This window comes from Diospyros lotus, chromosome 3 (genome assembly GCF_014633365.1).
Source record: "Diospyros lotus cultivar Yz01 chromosome 3, ASM1463336v1, whole genome shotgun sequence".
Classification (NCBI taxonomy): domain Eukaryota; kingdom Viridiplantae; phylum Streptophyta; class Magnoliopsida; order Ericales; family Ebenaceae; genus Diospyros; species Diospyros lotus.
Genome location: NC_068340.1, coordinates 10,909,522 through 10,936,743, shown reverse-complemented (window position 1 = coordinate 10,936,743; position 27,222 = coordinate 10,909,522). Strand labels below are relative to the sequence as shown.

At 38.8% G+C, this 27,222-nt stretch overlaps 1 protein-coding gene across 1 annotated transcript; it reads left to right on the top strand.

The window, feature by feature from the left end:
- The first annotated feature begins 5,917 nt into the window (after positions 1 to 5,917).
- Positions 5,918 to 6,652, top strand: LOC127796826 (uncharacterized). Its single transcript, XM_052329228.1, has one exon. It carries the CDS (start codon positions 5,918 to 5,920, stop codon positions 6,650 to 6,652), a length of 735 nt encoding a protein of 244 aa, XP_052185188.1.
- The last annotated feature ends 20,570 nt before the right edge of the window (positions 6,653 to 27,222 follow it).

Below are 27,222 nucleotides of genomic sequence, written 5' to 3'. Positions count from 1 at the left end.
AACCCATCCGGAGCTATGCAAGAACAACCATTCAAGCACATTATATTCATTTCCGAGATGTTATACCAACCGGCTACAACACTCTATTCTCTTAAGCATTTAACAGAAAATGAATCCATGCAAATTCACACAAACCTGCCATGAACTCCATGCATTCAAAAATCTGCTCAAACTAAACCAAATGGAAATGAATAAGATTAAAACAAACAAACCAGGTTTTTGCAGCTCATCCGGGACTCAGATTCCACACGGGTTCAAGATACACAACCAGTTACAATAGCTCTAGCCTTTCATTACAGCAAGGAAGACAAAATCGAGACAACATGGAAACAAAATGAAGAAAACAGAAAAATGCTAACAACAAGAAAAACGGCCAGAATCTCCTCTCTTTTCTCCTCCCCCTTCTTATGGAAAATAAGTGCTGTTATTGCCAAAATACAACAATCTATTTTTAATTGAGGAGAGATGCAAGAGTCTTGGGAGTCGTATCTTTGCTGATGAAAATCTGGACAAGCAATTGGATCTGATAAAGATCCAGATCTGATAGTCTGGTAGGGCTGATGATCTGGTGGCCCAAAATGATCAGGTGACCCAAAATGACCGAGTGGCCTTGGTGACCGAGTGACCTGAGGGTGACGGGTGGCCTTGACCGAGTGACCTGAGGATGACGAGTGGCCTTGGTGACCGAGTGACCTGAGGGTGATGAGTGACCTGAGGATGACGAGTGGTCTCGGATGAACGAGTGACCTGAGGATGACGAGTGGTTTCGGATGAACGAGTGACTTGAGGATGACGAGTGGTCTGGGATGAACGAGTGACCTGAGGGTGACGAGTGGTCTCGGATGAACGAGTGACCTGAGGGGACGAGTGGCCGTGACCGAGTGACGTGAGGGCGACGAGTGACCTTGATGACCGAGTGACCTGAGGGCGACGAGTGACCTTGATGACCGAGTGACCTGAGGGCGACGAGTGACCTTGATGACCGAGTGACCTGAGGGCGACGAGTGACCTTGATGACTGAGTGACCTGAGGGCGACGAGTGGCCGTGACCAAGTGACCTGAGGGTGACGAGTGGCCGTGACCAAGTGACCTGAGGGCGACGAGTGACCTTGATGACCGAGTGGCCTTGGTGACCGAGTGGCCTACAAAACGAGAGCACCGTTAGGACGCGGGTGGGGGTGCCCGCGCAAACCCTCCGATGCTTAAGTCAGAATCTCGAGAGAAAATGAGAAAAGTATACTTTGATTACTCAAAATTGTGTACCTTGTGATGAAGGCATGGTCTCATATTTATAGCGGAGGAGAGAGAGAAGACGTGCGAGAATCAAGGAGAGAATCTCGCAGCCCATTTTTATGATTTCGCGGCCCATCCGAGATGGAAAAGAGGAGAGATTGGCCCAAGCCCACTCGACCATGACCAAGTGGGGGGTCACTCGGTCATGACCGAGTGGGGGGGCCACTCGGTCATGATCGGGTGGGGGGCCACTCGATCATGCCTTCTTTTGCCCTTTTCCTTGGCTCGGTTTTGAGTGGCTCCCATATCTCAACTTCAAGCCAGATTTTCACATTGATTCAAGACAAATCTCTCAAAACTCAAAACATGAAAGTTGTAGATAATCTATTATCTTTCCACAGGACTTTGAATCAGCTCAATCAGAGCTCATATGAGAAAGTTATGGTCGAAAAACTAAGGCAGTGTCGTACCCACTCGGCATAACCAAGTGGGTCATGAAAAGTAGGGGAAATTAGTCTCCCCATGACCGAGTGAGGGGCCACTCGGTCATGACCGAGTGGGGGGCCACTCGGTCATGCCTTCTTTTTCTCGACCAAGTGGGGGGCCACTCGGTTATGCCTTCTTTTGCCCTTTTGTCTTGGTTCGGATCCATCTTCCTTCAATACTTGACTCTGAGCCTTAATAATACAGGTGCATCAACTTCATGCCCAATTTACACCTTGATTCAGCTCGAATATCTTAAATCTCAAAACACAAAAGTTGTAGATAATTCTCTTATCTTTCTGAAGGACTTTGAATCACCTCAATCTGAGCTCATATGAGAAAGTTATGTCTGATAAACCAAAGAAGTGTCGTACCCACTTGGCATAACCGAGTGGGTCCTCCCCACTTGGTCTCGGCTCGACCTCTTGCTCCATCGGCTTATTTCCTCGATCTCCTACAACCCGCTGGGCCTTTGGGCTTCATGTCCATGTCTCACAACTTTTTTAGGTCTTGCAATACTCCAAGTTTGTAGGGCATATCAAGTGCTAAGAGGCCTTAAATACATGGCTAAGAAAGGAAGAGCTAGGAAGGCCAGGGTTGGGCCTAGTCCAACAGAAAAAAGAAGAAACAGAAGAGAGATAAGTGAGCCCAAAACAGCAAAATCGAGCAACCCAAATCTGCTCCTTGAAAGTGAGCCCAAGCTCCTTTAGATGAGTCCCACAATTGCCCAAGGCCGGCCTACCCTCATGAAGTCCGAAATGAGCCACTTCAAGTCTTTTCCAGCTGCTTCTCTAGCCCATCCAATATTCCCTAAAGCTAAGCAAGCTTGGATCCATAGAAGTAAGATAAAAAATAGTGTAAGGACGATTTGAAGTATAATAAAATAGAAACCATGAAAGATCAGCAAAAATTACTTCAAATGGCGTAATAAGACTGAGGTGAAATGCCAAAATATAGCATAAATATGCATGCTATCAGTCATTCTATTAGTTTCTTGTTATTATTGTAATAACCGAATGAAACTAGATAGAAGTCCATATGATGTATACAGTGAATAATCTATAAAGATGTGAGATGATGCATCACAGTTTCTAGACATCATTAAACGTCCCAAGTCGTAGCAATGTCAAGAATGGACATTGACAATTGTGGTAAGACTTGTATGTGCTATGTTTTTGCTATGTGATAGCAATGGGGTCTCACACCCATAGGCATGGGGATGCCTAGACAAGTACATAGGTGACCAATGTTAGAGAACGTGTCACTGGGCATGACTCGCCATGAGAATCCATTTTGGTTATATGTTGATGGAATTCTCATACGAGATGGGTGTAACTAATCCTTGGACCTGTGGTTGTCACGGTCATCTCATAAGAAGACCGATATGCTTTGACATCGTTTCGATGGGCCTAGATAAAGGCTGCACATGGGCAATCGTTGGACATATCGTGAGGCTTATGGAGATGGGTGCATAACCAAGATGGAACTCGTCTATACCTTGATAGAGGATGATGTATCTAAGGCGCCTTCGGTGGATATTCACTTTAAATCCATGGCCATGGTAAAAGAGATCAATAAGGAGTTATTGATTTACTTTCTATTAAGTGAAGATATCCAAAAGACCGAAGAAAACTCATGTGATCGTTATCAAGCAACACATCGCCATACTTGAGATCACATAAGATACATTGACGAGATGATCGAATTACACGGTAACCATGCTCGTGAAAGGTTATTTGCGGATTATGAATCCTTCTGAATAATTGGGTAGGCATGATGCCTTGCTAGAGGCCAATCTTGTCTTATGTGTTTGTACCGACACATTGCCAACATATTCGAAAACTTAATGAGTCATACGCAATAGGCACGGTCCCTGGTTTAAACTAGGAGAGTGGACGTATAGTTAAGTGGGACACTTCGGCAAGAAGTTTTGCCATCGTAGGTTCTCACGGAAAAAGAACAAATAGACGTAATGACGTCGATATGACGAGGAGTCGTCATAATGGAAAGAGTTTCCTAAAAATGACAATTAATTAAATTAGGAAGGAGTTTCTAATTTAATAATTTTCTATTTGTTGGAGTGGCAAATAGGAAATAAAATATATTTGGGCTTAAGTTAATATTTGGACTAAATTAGATTTGGACCAAATATTAAATTAAATATTATATTTGGACTAAATTGGATTTGGGCCAAATACTAAAATAAATATTATATTTGGACTGAATTAGATTTGGGCCAGATATTAAATATTATATTTGGACCAAATTAGATTTGGGCCAAATATTAAATAAAATATGTTTGGGCTTGAATTAGATTTGGGCCATAATATTTTATTTAACCTATAAAAGGATTGGGCCATTTAATTATATTTCTAGTTAGACTAGAATAAGCCCACTTAAGATTCTAATTAAATTAGAATTAATGGGCTAGCCTAATCCATTAGGGTTTTAGAAACCCTAGGATATTTCACTATAAATATCCCTTTATGGGTTGCCCAAAAGAGGTGTGATTTTTTGTGACATTTTTCAAGAGTTGAAAAACGTATTGCCGTTCACTTTTCCCGTTTCTTTTTGCATCGATTTGAAACGTGGATTTTCTTTTACCGTCCATACACAAGCCGCACAAAGGAGAAGGAGCTAGCACTCCTATTCCGCTTTCCTTGCCAACGGACGCGTGCCACATATCACGAGTTAGAGGTCGGACGTTTGGATGGCTCGAATCCGCGAACGACTCGATAATCTAAACGTTAGATTTATTTATTTGTTTGTGAATGATTTTATTTCGACGTTGATCCAATCGCTGGGATCGGGGTAAGTTCAAAATTTTGAACTACGCTGTTTACCCTGTAGCGATCTTGCTTTACTTTCAGTGGTATTAGAGCCATCGTTGAAATATTTCAATTCCTTACGTGCGGATTCGGTTATGTTGTTATTTATGAAATAATTAAATAATTGTTGCGTTTATATTTTTTGGATTGGGGAAAAAAGAAGGACAATAAAGGTGTTTGTTTCCATTACGGGGCCAAGCACTACAAAAAAAAATGATTTTTTGCGGCGAATTACAAACTGTCGTAAAATACGTTTTTTGCGACAATTTTTTAAAATTGCCACAAAATTCATTAAAAAATTTAATTTTGCAACGATTTTTTGAAAATAGTCGCTAAATTCAGAAAATAATTTAATAATTAAAATTAAATTTTGCATCAATTTTTAAGAAATTATAGCTAAATTCAAAAAAAATTAAATAATTAAAAAATAATAATTTAACATTTGTGGTGGTTTTTCAAAATGACTGAAAAATTTATTAAAAAATTTAATTTTGCAGCGATTTTCAAAAAAATCGTAGCTAAATTTAGAAAATAATTTAATAATTAAAAATTAAAATTAAATAACATTTGTGACGGTTTTGAAAAACTATCGCAAAATTTATTAAAAATTTAATTTTGCAGTGGTTTTCAAAAAATCGTCGCTAAATTTAGAAAAAAAAATAATTAAAAAATAAAATTAAATAACATTTGCGGCGGCTTTTCAAAATCGTTGCAAAATTCATTAAAAAATTTAATTTTGTGGTGGTTCTCAAAAAGCCATCGCTAAATTTAGAAAAAATTTAAATAATTAAAAAAAATTAAAATTTTAAAAAGAAATTTTAAAAAAATATATAAAAACTTCTTTTATTTTTTAATCAATTAATTTATTTAATTTAATTCAATTAATTTATTCCATTATTCTTTTAAAAAATAATCAATTAATTTATGTTTTTTAATTGATATGAAAAAATATAAAATATAATTCTAGAAAATAGTGGTTTGATTAGTATATAATATACACGTGCGAAGTATATAATATTCCGTGGCGACTCTCACAGACCTCCTATGCTAGCGGGAGTTCCAAGAGGTGGACCGTTATAGTTTTGGTATCAGAGCAAAGGTTTGGGAGAAACAGGGACTCTGTACGCATAGGATGTTGGGTATAGTTAGGGTTATGCCTAGTAAGCCGAGATAGAATTGAGTATTAAATAGTGCTAAATGTGAAATTAGTTGTGCAAGACAATGAGTACTCATTCTTGTTTTCATAGAGGGAGGCCACCGACTAGGAGCTAAGGTCGGGGTCAAACCATACCCTCAACTGTCTCAGAATCTCTAGAACAGCCTGGGCAGATTGGCGCCAAGAAATAACAAAATTGCATGGGGCAGTAGTTGGGATGCAAAACGCGGTGAAGATGCTCATCGCGGATCAAGCTACGCATGATTCGGTGGCTAAGGAGACTGAGGGGAATTCAGTTGGGCATAAAGAGGGCCAAATGCAAAATCTGGCGTCACAGAATATAGGAGGAGATGGGGGAGGCCAATTGCTAAAAACTTTCATGGCATTACGAACCCTGGAGTTTAGTGGAGGAACCGATGCCATAATGGTAGAAAATTGGATGAAATCAATTGAGAAACATTTACGAGCTACCGGATGTAATGAGGCTAAGAAGGTACGATTGGTAACCTTCTTGTTGGCAGGTAAGGCCGAGAGATGGTGGGAGATGGCTCGACAAAGATATGGGAGTAGGGAGCCGACTTGGCTAGAGTTCCAAGAAGCTTTCAATGATAATTATTTCCCTAGTTGGATGAGGGAACAAAAAGTTTATGAATTCATCGAATTGACGCAAGGTACCAAAACTGTAGCTCAATATGAGGTTGAGTTCATTTCCTTAGCCAAATTTGTTATAGAACTAGTATCCTCTGAGTCAAATAAAGCGACAAAGTTTCAGTTGGGATTACGGCCTAAGATTCGATATACCTTGGCGTATGCTCGGATTGCAGACTATTCCACCATCGTACAAAGGGTATATGCTATTGAGAAGGATAGGGTGGAAATGGGAATTGATCAACCGCCATCAAAAGGTGTAGGATCCTCCCAAGGAAAGAATGGTAACAAAAAGAGGGAATGAGAAGTGGGGTTAGTAAAAAATCTCCCAAAGACAGGTGGGTTTTCTAGGTCATGTGATTTCTAGTGATGGCATCTCAATAGATCCGGGAAAGATTAAAGCCGTGATGGATTAGCCTAGACTTATTACGGTGACAGAGATTTGGAGTCTCCTAGGATTAGCCGAATACTATCAAAGGTTTATTGAAGGTTTTGCACGGCTCTCCTTGCTTATGAGGAAATTGACCAGAAAAGGTGTTAGATTTGAATGGGATGAAGCTTGTGAGCATAGCTTCCAAGAACTAAAAAAGAAATTAACTACGACTCCAGTATTGTTTATTCCCAAGAGCGGGGAGAAGTTCACCATTTTTATGATGCCTCGCATGTAGGGTTGGGATGCGTATTAATGCAAGATGAGTGTGTTAACGCCTATGCCTTAAAGAAATTGAGAAAGCATGAACTGAATTATCCTACACATGACTTCGAGCTTGCAGCAATTGTGTTTGGCCTAAAGATATGGAGGCATTATCTGTGACACCCGTAACTTACTTACATGCTTAACAATAATAATAATATTCATATGAACTTCGAGGTTTAGCACAGAAAAACTAGAGAAACCAGACTTTTATAAACTTAAGTAAAGTTTCGAACATAATAAAATTCAAAGCATGTTTTGTGTAAATATAAAGTTTGACATGGAAAACATGGTTTCAACAGAAGAAAGAAAGACTTCACGAAGATGCTTTACAGCAATAGCATATATAAAAATATCCGGAGCTTAAAGCCAAACTCATACTTCCTTTAAATTAAATAAAAATCCAAGACATGCTTTATGGCATACATATAGGAAAAGATCAGAGTTCAACCCTAGTAACTTTGTTTCAAAAGGAAACAAAAACTTAAATTCTTGAAAATTCTTTTTTAACGAGCCACCACACTCCACGTCCACGTCCTGATCTCCTCATTCATGATCACCTGGGGGGGAAAAACATAAGGGGTGAGATTACGTAAATCTCAGTAAGTACAAGAGAACTATCAAACGTATTTAAACATGACATGAACTTGTAACATGAACATATAACATAAGGGGACACGATAGGTTCTACCAACTTGCAGGGGTAAGAACCTCCGTGCATAGCGCTACTAAACCCCGGTCCCATAACTTGCTTGAGAACATGAAATTTGCTTGAAACATAACATAAGGAACCACATAAACATGATTCATGAGCATACCTAAACATCGTAGATAGTTCATAGTGTACTTACCTTAACTTGGTTGGAAAGGATCCAACCTTTTTGGCGAGGCTGTTTTGCTCCTATTTCTACACCAAATTTGCTCCTTCCTTTTGTAGAATTTTCCCCTTACTCTCTATCTCAAAATCCTCTCTTTTGATTGTCTCAACCTTTCCCAAATTCTACCTAAAACTTGTGAACTACCTTAAGGCCTATTTATAGACATTTTCAGCCAATCATGTTTTACCACATGTCCTATCATCATGAGGCCTCATTATTACCTTCCATGTGTGGCCAATAAATGCTTGCCACATGTCCTTAAGATAAGGTTTGGAGACTTTTGTAAACTTAGAGGCTAAGTAAGCTTTTCCTTGGCCAATCACGCGATGCCACCTCAGAGGGGTCATTATGAGCTATCATGTGATCTTATCTTTCTAATGACCAATGGAAGCTTGCCATGTGTCCTTGATATTTTGAGCCTCACATGCTTAATTACATTTTCAACACTTTCATTATTACATCTTACCTGGTTTAATTTATTTTTCTACATTTCCAATCATTACTCCCACATGGTTAATTGATTTTCTTCATTTCCCATCATTACTCCCACATGGTTAATTGATTTTCTACATTTCCCATCATTACACCTTTAACTAGTTAGCTATATTTGGTTACCTTAACCACTTAGTTTGAGATATTTTGATGAAATATTTTAAGGTTTTAAGAACTACACCTTGGCCCAAACTTTTTGGATAATTTTCACTTAGGCCCTTGTAACTTGGTCCCCGGGCCATTTTTTAATTGCATTTTAGCCCCTGAAGAAAGAATAAATTATGCTAATACCCCAAGATTTTAGGTAAATTACACTTTTACCCGAACTTCAATATTTACGATTTTTTCACTGGCTCAGAAACTGAACCTTTGTCTCAAGGCTTCTATAATCCCTTGAAAGGACATATTTCCTCAAGTATTAGAAGTTAAAAATCTCGAGTATTTCATTATATTTTAGTTTAAAAATCTTGGGCATTACATTATCTATATAGGGAAATGGTGGAAATCTGTACGGACCATAAGAGTTTGAAATACCTTCTCTCTCAGAAAGAATTGAACATGCGACAACAGCGCTGGGTGGAGTTATTTAAAGATTATGATTGTGAGATCTTATATCACTCAAGGAAAGCCAATGTGGTGGCTAACGCCATGAGTAGGAGTGGCGCATCCGTGGCGGCCATGATGGTGCAAAAGTGGAAGTTGCTAGAGCGGATATGAGAGTTGTCTATCTCTTCTTTTGGAGAGAGGCCTATGATAAGTTATGCTTATATGAAGATACAATATGAGCTACTTGATCAGATTTGAGCTTGGCAATCCAGTGATGAGAAGTTAGCACCAATTTTGAATGGCCTAGAGAAATTTGCTCCATTGGGATATGATCAGAAAGGCGATGGCCTGTTGTTATTCTAGGAGAGGATTTGTGTGCCTGATGATGAGGGACTTAGATAGGAGATTCTATCTAAGACTTATAAGACCCGTTATACGATCCATCCCAGTATTACAAAGATGTATAAAGACCTACAATGTCAGTTTTGGTGGGAAGGAATGAAAAGAGATGTAGCTAAATATGTATCGTAGTGCCTAGTATGTCAACAGGTTAAAGCGGAGCATCAAAAACCAGATAGTTTGTTACAGGCACTACCGATACTAGAGTGGAAGTTGGAGCATATCATTATGGACTTTGTGATAGGCCTACCCAAGACGGTGAGGGGACATTATGCGATTTGGGTGACTGTTGATAGGCTGACGAAGTTAGCCTATTTTCTACCTATTAAGAAGACTTATCCTCTACATCGGTTGGCATTTGCACAACGTTCCCACTAGCATTGTGTAGGATAGACATCCCCTGTTTACTTCACATTTTTGGGGAGCATTGCATGATGCCCTGGGGTTTAAGTTAAAATTTAGTACTGCTTTTCATCCCCAAACTGATGGACAATCAGATAGGACTATTTGGACTCTGGAATATATGTTGAGGGCTTGTGTGCTAGATTTTGGTGGTGGCTAGGATGACCACTTACCTTTGGTAGAGTTCACCTACAATAATAGCTAGCATGCCAATATCGAGTGCCACGTTATGAGGCGTTATATGACAAGCCTTGTAGATCGCCAGTATGTTGGGAGGAAATGGGCAATAGAATGTTATTGGGGCCAAATATTATTGAACAAACCATGGAGAAAATACGGACTATACGAACTCAAATGAAAATGGTCAAGACCGTCAGAAAAGCTATGCAGATAAGCGGCAGTGTGACTTAAAGCTTGTCATTGGGGATCATGTATTATTGAGGGTTATGCCCATAAAAGGGGTGTGAGGATTTGGAATTTCCAGGAAACTTAGCCCTCAATATATTAGTCTGTTTGAGATACTAGAGCGGGTAGGGTATTTAGCCTATTGCCTCGCTCTACCTCCCCAGTTATCTATTGTGCATAACGTGTTTCATGTATCGATGTTGAGGAAGTACATGTCGGATCCTCAGCACATTGCTAACTATCACATGACTGAGGTAGGGGAGGATGTGTCCTATGAGGAGGCACCCGTGTGTATTGTGGAGCGGAACAAGAAAATATTGAGAAACGGAACGATCCCCCTTGTGAAAGTTCAGTGGAAACGACATTTGCTAGATGAGGCAACATGGGAACGAGAGGAAGTGATGAGACACTCATACCCTCAACTGTTTGACTAGTCAGGTATTAATTATGGGGACCAAATTCTTTTAGGGGGAAGAAATTGTAACAACCCGAATATAGGTCTAAAATATTTCGGTATGTTTGGTATTAATGAGATTTGAATGAAATTTTGGGACATTAAATTAAATGAATATTTTAAGTATTGTAGTTAATATATGTGAATTTATGATTAATTAAGAAAGGAAAAAAAAGGGAGAAGGGACTAGGTGGGCATAAGCAAAATCTAATGAGGTCAAAAATAGGAAGAGGAGATGTTATAAAAGAGAGAGTAGAGGGTAAGCCTCAATCACTCTTTCCTCTCTCTCGTTTCTTTCTTCTTCTCACCTCCTTCACAACCAAATTTCTTCTTCTCAAGTGGGAGCATCAAGGAAGGGATTGGAGGCTAAGATTAAGGGCTTTTGGTAGAATCTTGAAGGCCAAGCTTGCGGTTTCTCCTCTTCTTCAAATTACTCTCATAAAAGCAAGGCAAGTTCCCTTCTAACCTCTTAAAAATGGTAAGTATCCATCTGGGATCTTTGTTGTCGGAAAAGTTAGGGGCTTTCCCTCCATTGTAGTCTTGAGAAGCCCATTTTTGGGTGGAAGTTAGAAAAACCCTTCCTTTTGGAAGGAGGTTTTGGAGAAAACCCGGTTGGTTATGCTTTGTGTATTTTTCTTTGAAATTTTGGTTAACCATTCATTCCCTTCAAATGGAGGCTTGTTCCTCTCCATGATTTTATAAAGGAATGATGCATTTTGTTAAGGTGTAGAAGCATGCATGAGTTTGGTGTGAATCTAATGCATTTAGGGTTTTATTTTGCTACTTCTCGAGTTGTGCCCATCAACAGTCTGAGGGCAATTGTCGACAGTTAGTTACCGAGAGGACAATTTTTGGTTATCGACACTTCCCTTTTTACTGTCAATAGTTTCATCCCAAAAACCTCAAAAATATCAACAGATTCTCTTAAACTGTTAACCGATTGATCCTCTGGTTGCATGATATCTTTATTTATGCATTCAAACTTGCCCCAAATGAATGTAGGAACTTCTAGTAAGCCCTCCAACCTATTTAATTTACAAATTATGCATAGAGCATGGGAATGGTGAGTGTATCCCAAGATTGGTGAATATTATGTAAAGGAATGAATGGGGATTTGGGTGCTACTTTTTGCATATAAGCATAGCAAGGAGAGATGTTTTTTTTTTATGAAATGCCTCAGTATAAGGGGGTGGTAGATGTTTATGGTAATGCATGTTATATACATATGTGCCTAAGGATATTTAATTATGTCGATGGGCTTATGCTTGATCGTGGTTATCATGCCAGTGGATCCATACCGACTGTGGATATTATGCAGGTGTCTTATCCCGATCGTGGGAGCTACAACTTGTAATACCGCCTAGTATAGACTAGGTCGAGGGTGGATAATGGTCCACAATTGATAATGGTATAAATTTAGTAATATAGGGCATACAAGCATGATGTGTATGATTTGGTACATGGGTGATTTCCTTTACGTTATCATTTGATGATATTTGTTGTCATTTTCGCTCTTGATTTATCATGCCTCATTGTTTTATGCCTTCCTTTGTTGCTTATACTTGTTGAGGTTTGTAGCTTATGTTGTTTTCTTGCATCATTCAAGGTGTAAGTAAAGGCAAGGCTAAGAAGGGGGGTGAGCCTAGTTAGGTCAAGTGGGGATAGATATGTGTACAGAGTCACTCCAAGCCTATAGTCCTTGGGGGTTGTTTTGAGGGTGAAGGGTTAAAAGTTTTATTTGTTGTATTTATTTTTATGCCCTTCTCATTATTTTGTTATGTATGGACTAATATGTCTGGTTAAATGAATAATGTATATTTTGGGAATTTGTTGATGAATGAGAAATTATGCTTGGTCTATGGATTTTTGTTTATGTGCCTTCTCCGTGGCGACTCTCTCACGGACCTTCTATGCTAGCAGGAGTTCCAAGAGGCGGGTCATTATAAAAGTTGCTTCTTTCGCAGCCTTTGTAATACCATTCTAAGGTGAATCTTGTGCTCTTCAAGACTCAGAGAGTATACAAGAATATCATCAATGAACACAATCACAAAACAATCTAGGTACTCTTGAAACACTTAATGCATGAGATACATAAAGATAGTTTGATGCATTAGTTAGTCCGAACGACATCACCACAAATTCAAAATGTCCATAACGAGTGCAAAACGAAATCTTTGAAATATCTTCATCTTTTACCCAAATCTAATGGTAACCTGACCTTAAATCAATTTTAGAAAATACTGAGGCTCCCTGTAGTTGATCTAGTAAATCATCCACATAAGGAAGAGGATATTTGTTCTTGAAAGTTACTTGATTCAATTTTTGGTAGTCGATACACAACCTCAACGACCCATCTTTCTTCTGCACAAATAACACTAGTGCACCCCACAGTGAAATGTTAGGTCAAATGAAACCCTTATCAATTAGCTCCTATAATTGTGTCTTCAATTCCTTTAACTCATTTGTAGTCATTCTATATGGAGCTTTAGAGATGGGTTGAGTCTCGAGTACCAAATCTATTGAGAAATCAATCTCCCATCGGGGTGGTACCCTTGGCAAATCATTAAGGAAGACATCAGGGAATTCACACACCACAGGTATCTCAGCAATCCCTATCTCATATCCTTCGCTCGTCGTCACAAAAGCTAAGTATGCTTCACATCCATGTCGCATTAACTTTTCGACCTTCATTACAGAGATCATAGGAGTAGAACTAACTAGCTTAATCCCCCTATACATAAGAGTAGGTTGCTAAGGCAACTCAAAGTAAATGATCTTCTGTCATCAATCAACTTTATCATAATGCCAAAACAACGAATCCATACCCCATAATAAGATCAAAATCTTTAATATCCAACACTACCAGATCACCAGGACACTTCCTATCACATACTCTAATCTCGCAATTCCTAAGAACTTCGTTGCCCAATAGAATCATGTCCCCTAGAGTAACCACTGCTAAGTGATATAGTAATGAAGTCTTAGGGTTAGGTATATTACACATAGTATGGGGAGCAATAAAGGAATGAGTGGAACTCGTATCAAACAACACATGTACATCCATGCCATATAAAGAAATGATACCTTGCACCGTCTCGTTACCCTTGTCAGCATCAGCTGCTATAAGGGAATACACTCGCCCCGCACATGGGGTCTATCAGAAGCTATAAAGGGCCGCACTGATGGCATCATTATCTGTTGGACCACTTCCCTCGGTACAGGTACCCTTTGGATAAGTTTGGATCCCTGCCCACCAAATCGCTGGCCTCTAAACCAAGGCTGGGTGGTCGTGGGCAACTACCCACTCGGTGTCCCCTCTGGCCACACTGGAAATATGTCACATCTGCGTCCCTGGCTACGACCACTATCCCCTGACACTATGGGCAATCCTCACGCTAATGTCCCGACTGTCCACATAGATAACATGCACTGCCCTCAAAATGGTAAATACCTATGTGCCTTTTCCCATAAGTATTATATGATGAAGGATTCACCATACCTCTAACCGATCATGCCTCCCACTTCCTCTTTTTGCTCCCATTGGGTCCTTGAGACGACCCTACTCCTTTTTGTGATTCTTGACTGCCCTTGGATTCATTTAAATCCCTTTAAATAGCATAGGCCCATTGTATAATAGTAGGGAAGTTTAAGATCCTCGCTCTAGCCAAGACATGATGAATCTCTACTTGAAGCCCTAGCTAGAACTTGGCCGCTTTCTTGGCCTCTATAGAAATCAAATCATGACCAAATCGAGCCAAGGAAGTAAACTCAGCCTCATACTAAGCTATTGTGCTGCTACCCTTTGCCAACTCGACGAAATCATGTCTTCTATTCCCATATCCATTCGGGAAAGAAGTTCTCATTAAATGCTGTCTAGAATTCCTCCCATAATGGTTCTCAATTCCCAAACTGATGCCAGACCATCTCTCACCATTGCTTGGCGTGGCCTCTGAGAAGGAAGGTAGCTAGCTGCTCCTTCTGCCAATTAGTACCATCCACAACGCGAAGATGTTTCTCTATTGATAACATCCAAGTCTCCGTAATCGCAACATCTATACCCCCATAAATCTCTTATAGTCTGAGTGCCATAAAGTTCTTGAGCAATTAGCCCCCAATACTACTACTCGTTCCTTGAACCACAAGACATGAAGTTTATCCCTCATCATTAACAGATGGATCCACCTCAACCTCCTGGCGCACTTTATCCTACTTCACCTAAATAGCTGCGAGCATCTCCATAGTCCTCATCATCCCTGCCAGTGTCCCTCGAACCTCCGCCATCTCTTGGAGCCACTCTCCACAAGGCTCCTCTCGGTCTCACGTATAGGCTCAGCTCAACCTCATCCTCAACTATAGGTCGATGGAGGTCCTCTACGGGCACTCATCTTTTCTGCACAACCAACATATCCAAAAATAAATTTAAATCCACAACCAAACTCACATTTACTCATAAGACATCTTCTTAACTCTACCCGACATGGTTACGTGTATAGAGACTTGTCCCAAACACTGCTTTGATAACAAACTTATGACAACCCCACCCTTAGAAACCTCGGCCAAGGCGCTAAGGGAGAAGTATCAAGAAAGAATGGTACGTACTAGAGTCTTAAGAGAACACACCACAACATTTAATAATTAACAGCAAGATTATATATACAAAGCTAAACATCATGTACTATCATAAACAATGAGCCATATACCCATAGCATTATAAAAGACATAATACAAGGCCCTCAAAACTGAACATCCATAAACCCATGCACCATGTCAAAAGCCCTTGAAGACCTTTTTGTCTGGGACAACTCTATGCACGTCTTGTAACTCCCCACTTTTCAAATATATGATGATGCTAAATATCTATATAATAAGGCAAGAGGGTTTTTGAAAATATGTAAAATGTATCAGAAATACATTTGAGATGAATGGCTGAGATGGATGGATAAATATATCAATGGTTGAGATTAATTCTTCCTCCCCCTAACAAGCTCTGCCCCATTTAATTTCTCTGGGCGCCTCTGTCACCCCTATTGAAGCCATCAAATCTCACCTCACTCCCTAAGCCTGACTCCAACAATGCCTAATTTCAGCTCTAGCAATGCCAAACTGATTTCAAATTTCAATGGATTTCAACAACACCAAACTGATTCGCCCAACTGTGGAGAAGCTCACATTCTGATTCGCCCAACTATGGTGACCCACCCCACACCCCCAACAGCCATCTCTCCACCCTACCAAGCAACGACCATCTACGCGGGAAGAGGAGGACCAGACCACAGAAAAGACGAAAGATCGGTTGGAAAGGAGGATCAACTGGAGAGAAAAGTCGCGGTGGAAGGTGGAATACAAATTGACCACCAAATCAGTCCAGCAGCATCTGCAGCGGCGACCACCGCCAAATTAGTCCAGTGACGACCATCGGTGACCAACATCGTCCAACAGCAACGAATGGAGGTAGCAGCGACGGTCGACGACCTATAGGTACTGGCGACTTCTGTAGTGACCAACTTGGGGTTTGTGATTTATTATATTGATTGGGGTTTGTGATTTATTTATTTTTCTAAGGAGTTATCTGTTTGGGATATTTGTGGTTTGGGATATTTGTGCAAGTAATTTGTTGGTTGAGTAAAAAAATTGATTCTCTTGCTACTTCTAAGTATAGGTGGGGTTTGTAACTCAAGCAAGGGAAATTCAAGAATAGGCAACGACTCTACCTGTCAGAACATGTAAGTTACGTGTTGCAGCTTTTATAGTTTATGTGTACTTTTTGGTGTTCCATATGTAAGATAGTAAACCATATTATGCATCTCTGGCCATTAGTTTTGGAAGGTGTTGTTATGTTGATTGCTTTTGGGGGTCCAATGGACGATGCAGGCAGGCCACTTGACAAGTTTTTTGTGTTTCTGTTTGAAAGAAGTGAGATAAGTCATCAACGAAGATGAAAAATGAAGTAGTTGGACTAGATAATATTTTGATAGAAGCACATGAATGCTTGGGAAAAGAAAATATTATGGGTGAGAAAACTATTTAAAATCATTCTTAAATACGAAGAGGATGCCTAACAAGTGAAAAAAGAGCATTATAATATTCATTTATAAAGATGAAGAAGATGCTCAAAGTTGTAAAAATTATAAATGGATTAGCTAAAGTGTCATATTATGAAGTTTTAGGAAAGGGTAATTGTACAAAGGTTAAGAATAAAATCAAGGTTTTCGAGAACTAAGTTAGTTTCATGTATTCTATGGAATTTTCTGTAATTATCTGTCTTCATGTATCCTTTATCAAGATGTGAATCAAATTGAAAAAATATTCAATCTAATGGTATTTTCACATTATCAAAAATTATTAATTTTATCAAAAATACATGGCACCAGAAAATAATAAATGCTATTTTATTTTTAGTTTTATCAAAATTATTAATTTTATCAAAATACATGACAACAGAAAATAATAAATGCTATTTTATTTTTAATTTTATCAAAAAATTATTAATTATCATGTGTTGGGGAACCCAAGGTGCAAGAATGTAACAACCCACTCCCACATACGGGCGCCACCGATGAATAATCGACCGCATTACTCACACGACGAGCCAATAACTGAAGGGTTAGACTATGTTTCATCATGAAACGCCCTAGGTAGGCACTAGGATTCATCATTCCCTTCGCTCCACTCGAGGAATCGGTCCCAAAACAAATAAGAAAACACAGCGAAACGGGACCCGAAACCAGAGTGAGCTTCACCTTTCTTCAGCCCGCCTCACAGCAAGCTAAAGGTGACCCAAGCACAAAACTAGCGCATTAAACATCCACTGAGTACTGGGGATTTATGTGAACATACATTCTCTATCCTTACCTGATCCAAATCCCTGCTCCACCAACTAGAGCCATAAACAACAAGCAATCTCACAAACACCTCTTGCATTACAATGAATACAACAACTAGATATATCTAGTACTCATCAGCGTTTACATTCAATCACATGAGTACATACAAAAATATACACATACAAACTCGGGCGACAACAATTGTAGCCACATCAGCCTTCCGACACCATCCCTACTTACATCTGGACTTGCAACATCTATAACATGAGGTAAAACCTCATGAGTCATAAAGACTCAATAAGGGTGCAATGCATAAGTAAACAAAGCATGAGAAAGCATGTAATTCAAAAATGCAATGCGAAACGGGTAGTCTTCCATGCCATCGTAACCTCCTTAGGTTAAGGCAATGACTAACCCTTCCCACAACACTAGTCTTTTATATGGTCATAGGTACACTAGAACTCATACCATCCAAATGTTACCACTACATGCAACTCAAAGAAAATATTTACAAAGCAAGCAAGACCCCCACAACTCGAGGTCATCCCTTACCTGGCTCGAAGCCTATTCTCTGCCACGGGCGAGAACGCTAACCTGAACTTCGAACTCTTCTAGGATCACCGCCTCCTCATTCGACCCTAGATGCAATCACAAAATCCAACAACAAAAATTAAACCAGGGTCTATGTTTTTATTGTTCACCGCAAAGACCCACTCATCAACCACTTCCAAACAACCCCAACCACGGGCATAATCCAACCACCAATTATTCCCCATTATCTCGCATAATGAAATTAACTTAAAAAGAAATTATAAATTTACCCCAGTCAATCTGGAAAAGAAAATCGGCTAATTGCCCACACCAGCATTGCCTTCTTAACTGCCATCCCATGCCCAAAATCTCATTTTTGAGCCTCTGTCATGCTTCCCAAGGCCCAAATCGATTTCCAGAATTTTTCTCAATTTTTTAGGAATTTTCCAATACTTTCTTCTATTTTTTCATATTTTTCTTTATTTCTTTTTCTTTCTTTTTTTTTCCTTTTCTTTTCTATTTCTTTCTCTTTTATTCTTCTTCTTCATTGTTCTTCTTCTCCTTCTCTTCTTCCTGCGCACACCTTCTTCCTCTGTGCGTCCGACCCGCCTGCAACCACGCATGGCTGCTACTAGCCATCGCTAACCGGCCCTCTGCCGGTCTTCGCGCCTGCCTCCGACCATTGTCGACGGCATCGCGCCCGCTACCGCGGCAGCCTCCTATGCATGTTGCAGCTGCTGCTCCTGGCCGCCTTTCACCATCATCGGCCACTCGCTGGTCCATCGCTACAGCTACTTCCTTCCTTTGCAACCGCCATGGCCATCAATCGCTTCAGCCACCGCTGTTCGCCGTGCTATTGGTCGGCTGCCACCATCCATCCCACGATCAGCCAGCCCCCAATCTCATCTCCCTCTTTCGATCTCCCTTCTCTCTCTCTCAAACTCTCAGCCCTATCTCTATCTCTACTTCATTCTCTAGGCCAAAATGTTCCCTACCTCATGAGCTCTCTCTCCCTTCCATTTTCAGATTCAAATTAAAAGAGCCACTATTACCAGCTTGGGCAACAAGCTTACACGCACACACTTATATATATATATATATATGTAATTTACACCTTTGCCTCTCCATATTCTCTATAATTGTACTTGAGAACCTTCTTAATTCCACTTAGGAATTCTGATAATAACACTTGGACCCTCCAAGTCTTAATTAATTATCATCAAGCCACTCCCAAACTCGATTTCTTCGAAAATTAATATTTGGTCATTATTTAGAAATACCACTTTTGTCCATATGTCTGCACGGGACCTTTATTCCACTCAAAAATGCTTCAAGGTTGCCTTACTCGCAAAATCAAATCACCCCTAGGGTCACCTCACATTTCCGGAGGTCCCTTACTACCATTTGGTACCGGCACTCATTCGGGCTTATACAAAATTTATTCAGGTAACCCTTCCCAATCTGATTGTTTTCAGCGTCATTAGCCTCATTCGAGAGACTCACCAATCACATGTCCTCTTCCTTGTACACCCAAATCCTTGGGCACTTCCTGTCGTCACTTCAACAATTTTTATTAATTAATTTCTTGAAATCGACTTTTGGCGTTCCCAGACCACCCAATGTCTTTTTAAAATAACCAAAAATCATATATTTTCCATCACCATGTAATACATGGTATTACAAGGAATAATAAAAAATTTTAATTTAGGCACAGTAAAATCTTTTTTAAATTAAAATAATATAAAAATCAAAAAATTCTCAACCACATATGGTCGGGGAACCTAAGGTTCGAGAACACAAGGGTTCCTGACCACTTATGGTCGGGAACCCAAGGTTCTCTAACCTCGAACTAGGGTTCCCCCTTGATGGTTGTGACCATAGTGGCTGGCAGTGGCTGGTATGTATTATTTGATATTTGATTTTTAATTTAATTTATTTAATTTAATTTTAAATTTAATTTTTTTCTTTTTATTATAAGACGTTAATAAATATACAATAATTTTAATTTTTGTTTTTTGTTCAGTATTTATAATTTTTTTTTCCATGTCAGCGTGTGTATATTTTGATTTACAATATTGGTGAACATTATAAATCTTATAGTTTGTTTTTTATTTGAGTTTGGTAGAGAGTTTAATACAAGCGAAATTGTTATAAGTTTTTCACAAGTTTTTCCATGGCACGGGTATACGCTAGTAAGTTAATATCACACATGGATTTAATATTATTTACATTGTGCCTTTAGGTACGGTATACGATAGTAAGTTAATATCACACATGGGCATTATTGGAAATCCTTTATCAATGGAAGTAAAGATCAAACCTGAGTAGTTAAATAGCTAGGATTTCCCCTTTTGTTTAATATAAACATACTTAAAACATGCACCAAATTATCAAAACCATCCTATAAATCTGTTGCAGCTTCACATATACATGGATTTTTGTGGTACAATCGTAAGAATGTACACATACACCATACATCCTTAAGTATCTTAATTGCTATTTACAATACAATATTGACATTACACGGGTACACAAATAAATCTAGAACTCTAAATCAGCCAAGGACCACCTCCTTGTCCTTGCTTGTACTGGAACCTGGTGTACCTGATATGCTTAACATACCTGGACCATTGAATGTTTCAGGAGTATGAAACACCCGAGTTAGATAATTACATCAAAGTGAGTGGTACAAGAAAAGAAACAATGCATGCAAGAGTAATATGCTGCTATGCCAAGATATATGCATAAATAAGTACGAAATCTCTCAAGATCATGTCAATATAAAACCTCCCATGTGGTAACAAGGTCAGGGGGTTGCAATCACCCTCGCAGTCATCATGGTAGCTCATCGCAAGAGCACGAGATCCCCCATGATGTCCTGCAATCATCATGGTAGCTCATGGTAAGAGCATAAGATCTTGGCTCACCGCAAGAGCACGAGATCCCCCGTGATGTCCCAACAACTAGCCACATACACAAACATTGTCATACGTATAAAATAGGAAATATATGCTCAACAACAATAAAACATGAGATGTAAGTCACTAACCATGACATGATGCATGACAAGTAGAAGGAATATGATAAGCGAGTCACAAGCCATGCACAAAAGTCATCATGTTCAAACCTAATGCAAGCAAAGTAGGATGGATATGCCCGAAACAAAGGAAACAAGGGATGTAGACAACAAACCACCCATAAATGAAACCAAGAGTGATTAATAAGAAGCAAGAAGCATGAAGAAACCACTCACCTTGACAATTTACCTTTCGGGTGTACCATTCACGCTCGTCGGGTTAGGTTTTCTGCAAAAAACATGTATTTTCATAAATCGAAACCCAAATATTTTTACATAGGGCTGTAGAGCATTAAAATAGGGTCAAGACCGTAAAATTTCAGGCCAAAAGGAGCTGTCATGCACCCTCGCACGCCGGCAGAAGACTGGCCACACGCTGCCAAGCGCAGCCCCTGTCGGGACATGTATTGCACGCATCATCGTCTTCTCCGGCGATAGTACACGACCCTTTTAGTTTTTTTGCTATATCTCACTCGTTTTAACTCCGATTCAACCCTCGTTTGAACCTGCAGGTCCCTCTCTTCCCCCTCTAGAGGAATCTAGAAAAAAAATGGACTTACCTTACTATTTTCTTGACTGTTTGGCATGATCTTTGAGGAATGGCCTAAAAACTCTAACAAAGCCCGTTCTCCCTCGTTTTTCCACCGATCTCTCTCTTTCTTTTTGCAGAATCCTCCTCTCACTCTCAAGATCTTACTTCTTACCTCACATCCTCTCAATTTGGCATTGTTTTTGCTCAAATCTCAAGGGATTACTTTGGTGAACACCCAAGGTCCCTATTTATAGAAATCCCAACCCAATCTCATGTCGCCACTTGTCCTGTCATTATAAGGCATCATCATGACTCCCAAGTGACCCAATAGTTTCTTTCCACTTGTCCCCAAATTATATTGGATAATATTTGGAATCCAAAGTTAAATTTGAATATTATTTGGAATCCAAAGCTATATTTAATACAATTTGAAATCCATAACATTTAGGTCCTCGAGCTTTCCTTAAATCTCACCAATTCCCAAGTCTTTTGGTGAATTACACTTGTTCCTAGGTTTTTTTTTCAAAAATTACACTTTTACCCAAGCTTCAAAATTACGATTTACCCCTACTTCAAAAACTGAACTTTTGTCTCAAGGCTTTCATAATCCTTTGAAATGTCTTATTTTCTCAAACATTTGAACTTAAAAATCTTGAGTATTACACTTCTAGACACTAGGCCCCACATTGTGAGGCTCCCCATCTTCCCTAGACTTTTCTCAACTTGGAATTATGCAAGCACAAGTGAGCTACAAAGCCCAACAAGTAATATAGAATAAAAGATAGAGAGAGTACCAGGGTCCCAACCATAAAAGGCAATAAACATCCCCATACATGCACACATAAGAGAGCAAGATCAAGCCACAAGCATTATGAACATATATATGCATGCACCCATGCTATGCTAGCACCAAGTCACAATGAACATGTATAGAGATTAAGATGCATATATGCTCCCACAAAACCACCATACATAATCATATTAACAGATCTAAGTCCTACACGAGTTTAGCCTTTTTGGCCCACCTGAGCTTGACATGAGTCTGACTTTATAGCCCACCCAAAGTTTTGATTTATCACCGTTAGGATATCCCGGCAGAACCCGTCCGCAGCGTGTATTGTTTATCACATATAACCCCCAAACTATGCTATGCATAACAAATATATCATACTCCACACAAAACCCATGCATGAGACCTCTTGTCATTTACATGCGCATGGCCAAACATCATTGTATGAGATTGGTTAATATGCATGGAATACATCCAAAAGTATGGAAACATGAGCCAAGAGGGAGAAAAGCGAAATTCAAACTTGTAAGAGACTTTTGGGCCAAAATAGGGGGAAACGGTCAACAGATGCCTTGGCATTTGTTAACAGATTGCCCCTAATTTGTTGACTAACAAAGGTCATAATCACTCGATTCCCCTACTTTCCTCACTCTAACCATGGCAAGATGATACAAACTATTGCCCAACCTTCACCCTAACAAAAAGGCATCATTCCCAAGGGGATTAAACATGAACAAGGGGATTAAACAAAAGGAAGTAAGTAAATTACAAACATATAGGAGTTTTCCTCTCAAAATTGAGAGTTTAGGAAAAACCAATTTGAGCCCACAGATTTATAACTATTAGAAAGGATGAGAACTTTCCTTATCTTCCCTCTTTGACAATCTCTACCCTTTCTTTACCTTCAACACCACTTGTAGGCTGTCATACGTAGAGATTTTCATCTCTTTTAGCCACAAAACAGAGGAAAAACAAGACTCTAGGCTAAGAAGAGCTAGAATGAGTTTCTTACCTTGAAACCCTTCCTTAAAATCCCTAGCAGCCACATGAAGAAGAGAAATTAAGAGAAGAAAAGCCCTAACTGCTAGAAGAAGCTTCTCCTGATCTCCACCGCCGTAAATTTTCTCCCTCTTCAAACATTGGCCCTATTTATACTTTCCCAACATTTTGTTTCAATTTAATTCCTTATTTCCCAACCCATTCTAATAACTCAATTTCCTTTATTTGGCATTTAATTTCCCATAAATTACAAGTTAATTACCTTGCATTTCTACACTTTCCACCTTAGCCCTTAATTTGACTTGCTTCCTTCTCCTTTGACTTTGAATTTTCCACCCTCTTGCTTGCTCTTCCTTTGACTCCTTAATCTTTCTTAGTCTTTTAAGCCACCTTGCACATACCAAAATAATTCCCCAAGTTATTTTCCACATGATAGGTAATTCTTAGAATATTATCGTAACCATATCTTACTAGCGGGGTATTACAAGATATATCTCTTCAAACAAAATCACCATACAAGAAGGTATTATTTACATCCAATTGATGAAGCTCCTAATTTTTAGCAATGATAATGGCTAACAAACATCAGATGGTGGTGAGCCAAAAACCAAAAAAGTTGAAACGGATGAAGTTCCATCACAGATTTTGGGAACTGATCATTGGAATCACCTTGGTTTGGTGACCAACATACCCAAAAACTAAAAGATCCAACAGTTGGATCGTAATAGACCTAAAAATTATTTTTTTTTTAAAATGCTACCCGTTTATGGAAGGGCATCACCAGCCACTATCCATGGTAGATTCCAACGATCGGATTAGTTCATCGGAATTGCCTTGGTTTGGTGACTAACATACCCAAAAACGAAAATGATCCAATGGTCTGATCTCACTATATCTGAAAATTAAAATCAAAAAACATTAAGTAGGATCTTACCTTAAATTAGAGAAACTCCTATCGTCGACGCCTAGGATGGTAGTCATTGGCCGAAAGAGGAGCCGATGGCAAGAGACTGCTGGCCAAAAAAGAATAGGAGAAGGACATAGTGTCACACAGGTGAGAGGGAAAGGAACAAGTAAAAGACGGAGAAGAAAAGTAGGAAGAGGAAAAAATACTTAATGACATAAATTTATATAGAGATTTAGAGAAGAAAATTAGAGACTAAATTTGTGTCTCTAAATTCTGTCTTTGTTCAAATCAGAGATGGAATTTTCTATCTCTTATTCTGAAAAAAATCAAAGATGATTTTTTTTTTTTTTTTTTTTGTAGCTGATATCAAGCAAAATTTAGAGATGAAAATTTTTATCTCTGATTCTAAAAAACATCAGAGACAAAAAATTTTCCATCTTTGATATCAGGAAAAATTCAGAGTCAGTAACATTTTTGTCTCTAATTCTAGGAATACTTTACAGATGGAAAATTTTCCATCTCTAAGTCAGTCTTTATTTGGAAAAATAATTAGAGACGAAATTTTTTCATTTCTGATTCTATCTCTGATTTAGAGACAAAAAAAAAAATCATTCTCTAGAGTCATCTTTGAAAGATCCATCTCAAAATTCTGATTTATTTTTGTCTCTAAATTTCATCGCAAATTTTGATTCTTTTTGTAGTGTTTCTTTTCTATCGCATATAAAATTGTCATTACCTCTAAATGACAATGAGACCTTCCATTGTCTCTTAATAGCATTGATAACACAAATACAAGCCACACATTTCTTATTTCGGTTGCTTCCCTTTTGGATATGTGACTTTCTTGGTTCATCGCCAAGTAGGAATCAGGAAACATCAAACTCCTTTAATGTCAATCGAAATTTTCGATCTATTTTGAGAATCTCAATATCTACTCAAAACATCCTAGCAATCTTGAGTGACACCTAGCAACATATCAAGATAACCTAAATGGTATTGAAGTCAATTCATAGTGAACCTATTTTGTTTGCTATTACCGTGTAATTCAATCATTTCATTACTAATTAACATCCCAATCAAGTGAGAGTTATAAACTAATCAAACTTACTGACTCAGTATTATGCGACAAATCTCAATTGGAGTGAAGAGATAACACATTGCAAACTCCTTTTCTATCATTCATGCATTAGCTAAGGACTTCTCCTATTACAAATCAACAGAAGACCACATATGATGTTCACCTCACAACAAAGATAATGGATTCTATCTAACAAACACGTATCTCCATATATCAGTTAAATGAGGTCACACAATGTGTAACGCCCCGTTTTCCCAGAACACGCATTACGTCGAGATATATATATATATATATTTTTTTTCAACATCATACACACAACATAAGTCTCTCAATATACATACCCTCATCATAATCATTTCCCGACAATCCCAATTATACCTTCTCAGCATATCAAAATTTAAAAATTAATAGACTAAGACAGGTATTAACAATCACATCAATGAAAGCAAGGATCGAAACCTCAATGATATATAACCGATAAATTCATTTTACAGTTAAATAACCAAATCGATGTTTCACATGAAAATATCAAAATATTACATAACCTCTGAACATCGTAATCATAGACAAAAACCTACAAAAACTACACATAGCAGCTATATCTCGACAACATCCTTTCCCTTGGCGCCACTACTTTCTCCTGGAACGTATGAATATTCCAGGGACATAGTCCAAATTAGATGGTGAATCATCTAAGTAAGAGTTCAAAAATATTATCATGAATATATGCAAGATCATATATAAAATTGACAAATCCTAACATGTCCCATCTTAAGAGAATCCCACATAGCACTTAGCCCTAACTAGGAAAAATGCAATCTCTCTAAAGGTGACATAACCCCCATCAACCCATTGGCAAACACAATTCTGCTTAAGAGGGACAACCTCGACATATGAACCCGAGAATCACCCCATTATCATTGTTAGGTATTACGCTTCTACTCAAAAGCATTCCAAAACCCAACGTAACCCTAGCCCCAAGAGTATCACACCAGCGCTATCCCCGGAATCAACAACATCGCGGTATTAATGTTATTGCTCAAAGGAACCTAGAGTGGTGCCCACTCTCAGCCCCGCCACTTGAGTCAACAAGTGGGGTGGTTTCCACTCTCAACCCCGCCACTTGAGTACTGTAGGGTGAAGTTCGTCTCAGCCCCGTCCCAAGTGGGTCACATAGCATTAATTATCGGCACGCATCCCGAGTGCCGTCACTCAAGGGCTACGTCATAGATCCACGTCCCACATGGACAACACATAACATGCCAACGTTGAAAATCATAACATGCATAACATAAAATCAACATTTCAATATATGCAATTTACCGTACAAAATTCAATACAAGTGTAAATAATCGTTTGGACGACTCATCGCACGAAACCAACCGCTCACGATAAATCAAAAGTGATCAAAAGTAACAAGAATATGCACAAGAATTTGATTGAACAACTCACAGTAAGCAATTCACATGCCACAAACAAGTTTTTCTGGTAGAACCACTCACTTTGAACGTATTCGGATTGCCTCGATCCTCGTGCACTGTCTCGATTCTCGTGTCAAGTGTACTATAGCTCAACCTCGAGTTTCAACTATACCCTAGACATCATATGCATTCAAAGGAAAATCAATATCTATTTTCCCAATTTTCTCATAATTTTTCTCTAATTTCTTTTTATTTTTCTCTCGATAATTTCAAGTAAATACCTCTTCAAGCATTTTTCCAAATTTTTCTCCACAAAAATTCATAAAACAATACTTATAAGCCTTTGGAATTTTCTGGAAATTTTTCAGATTTTTCTCCTATTTTCTCAAATTTCCATAATTACTTTTCCTTGAGAAAATTTATTTCTCCTTGACTTTCTTCGAATC

Coding starts and splice junctions, on each gene's coding strand:
- LOC127796826 (XM_052329228.1), top strand. CDS start 5,918: ATGCAAAACGCGGTGAAGATGCTCATCGCGGATCAAGCTACGCATGAT.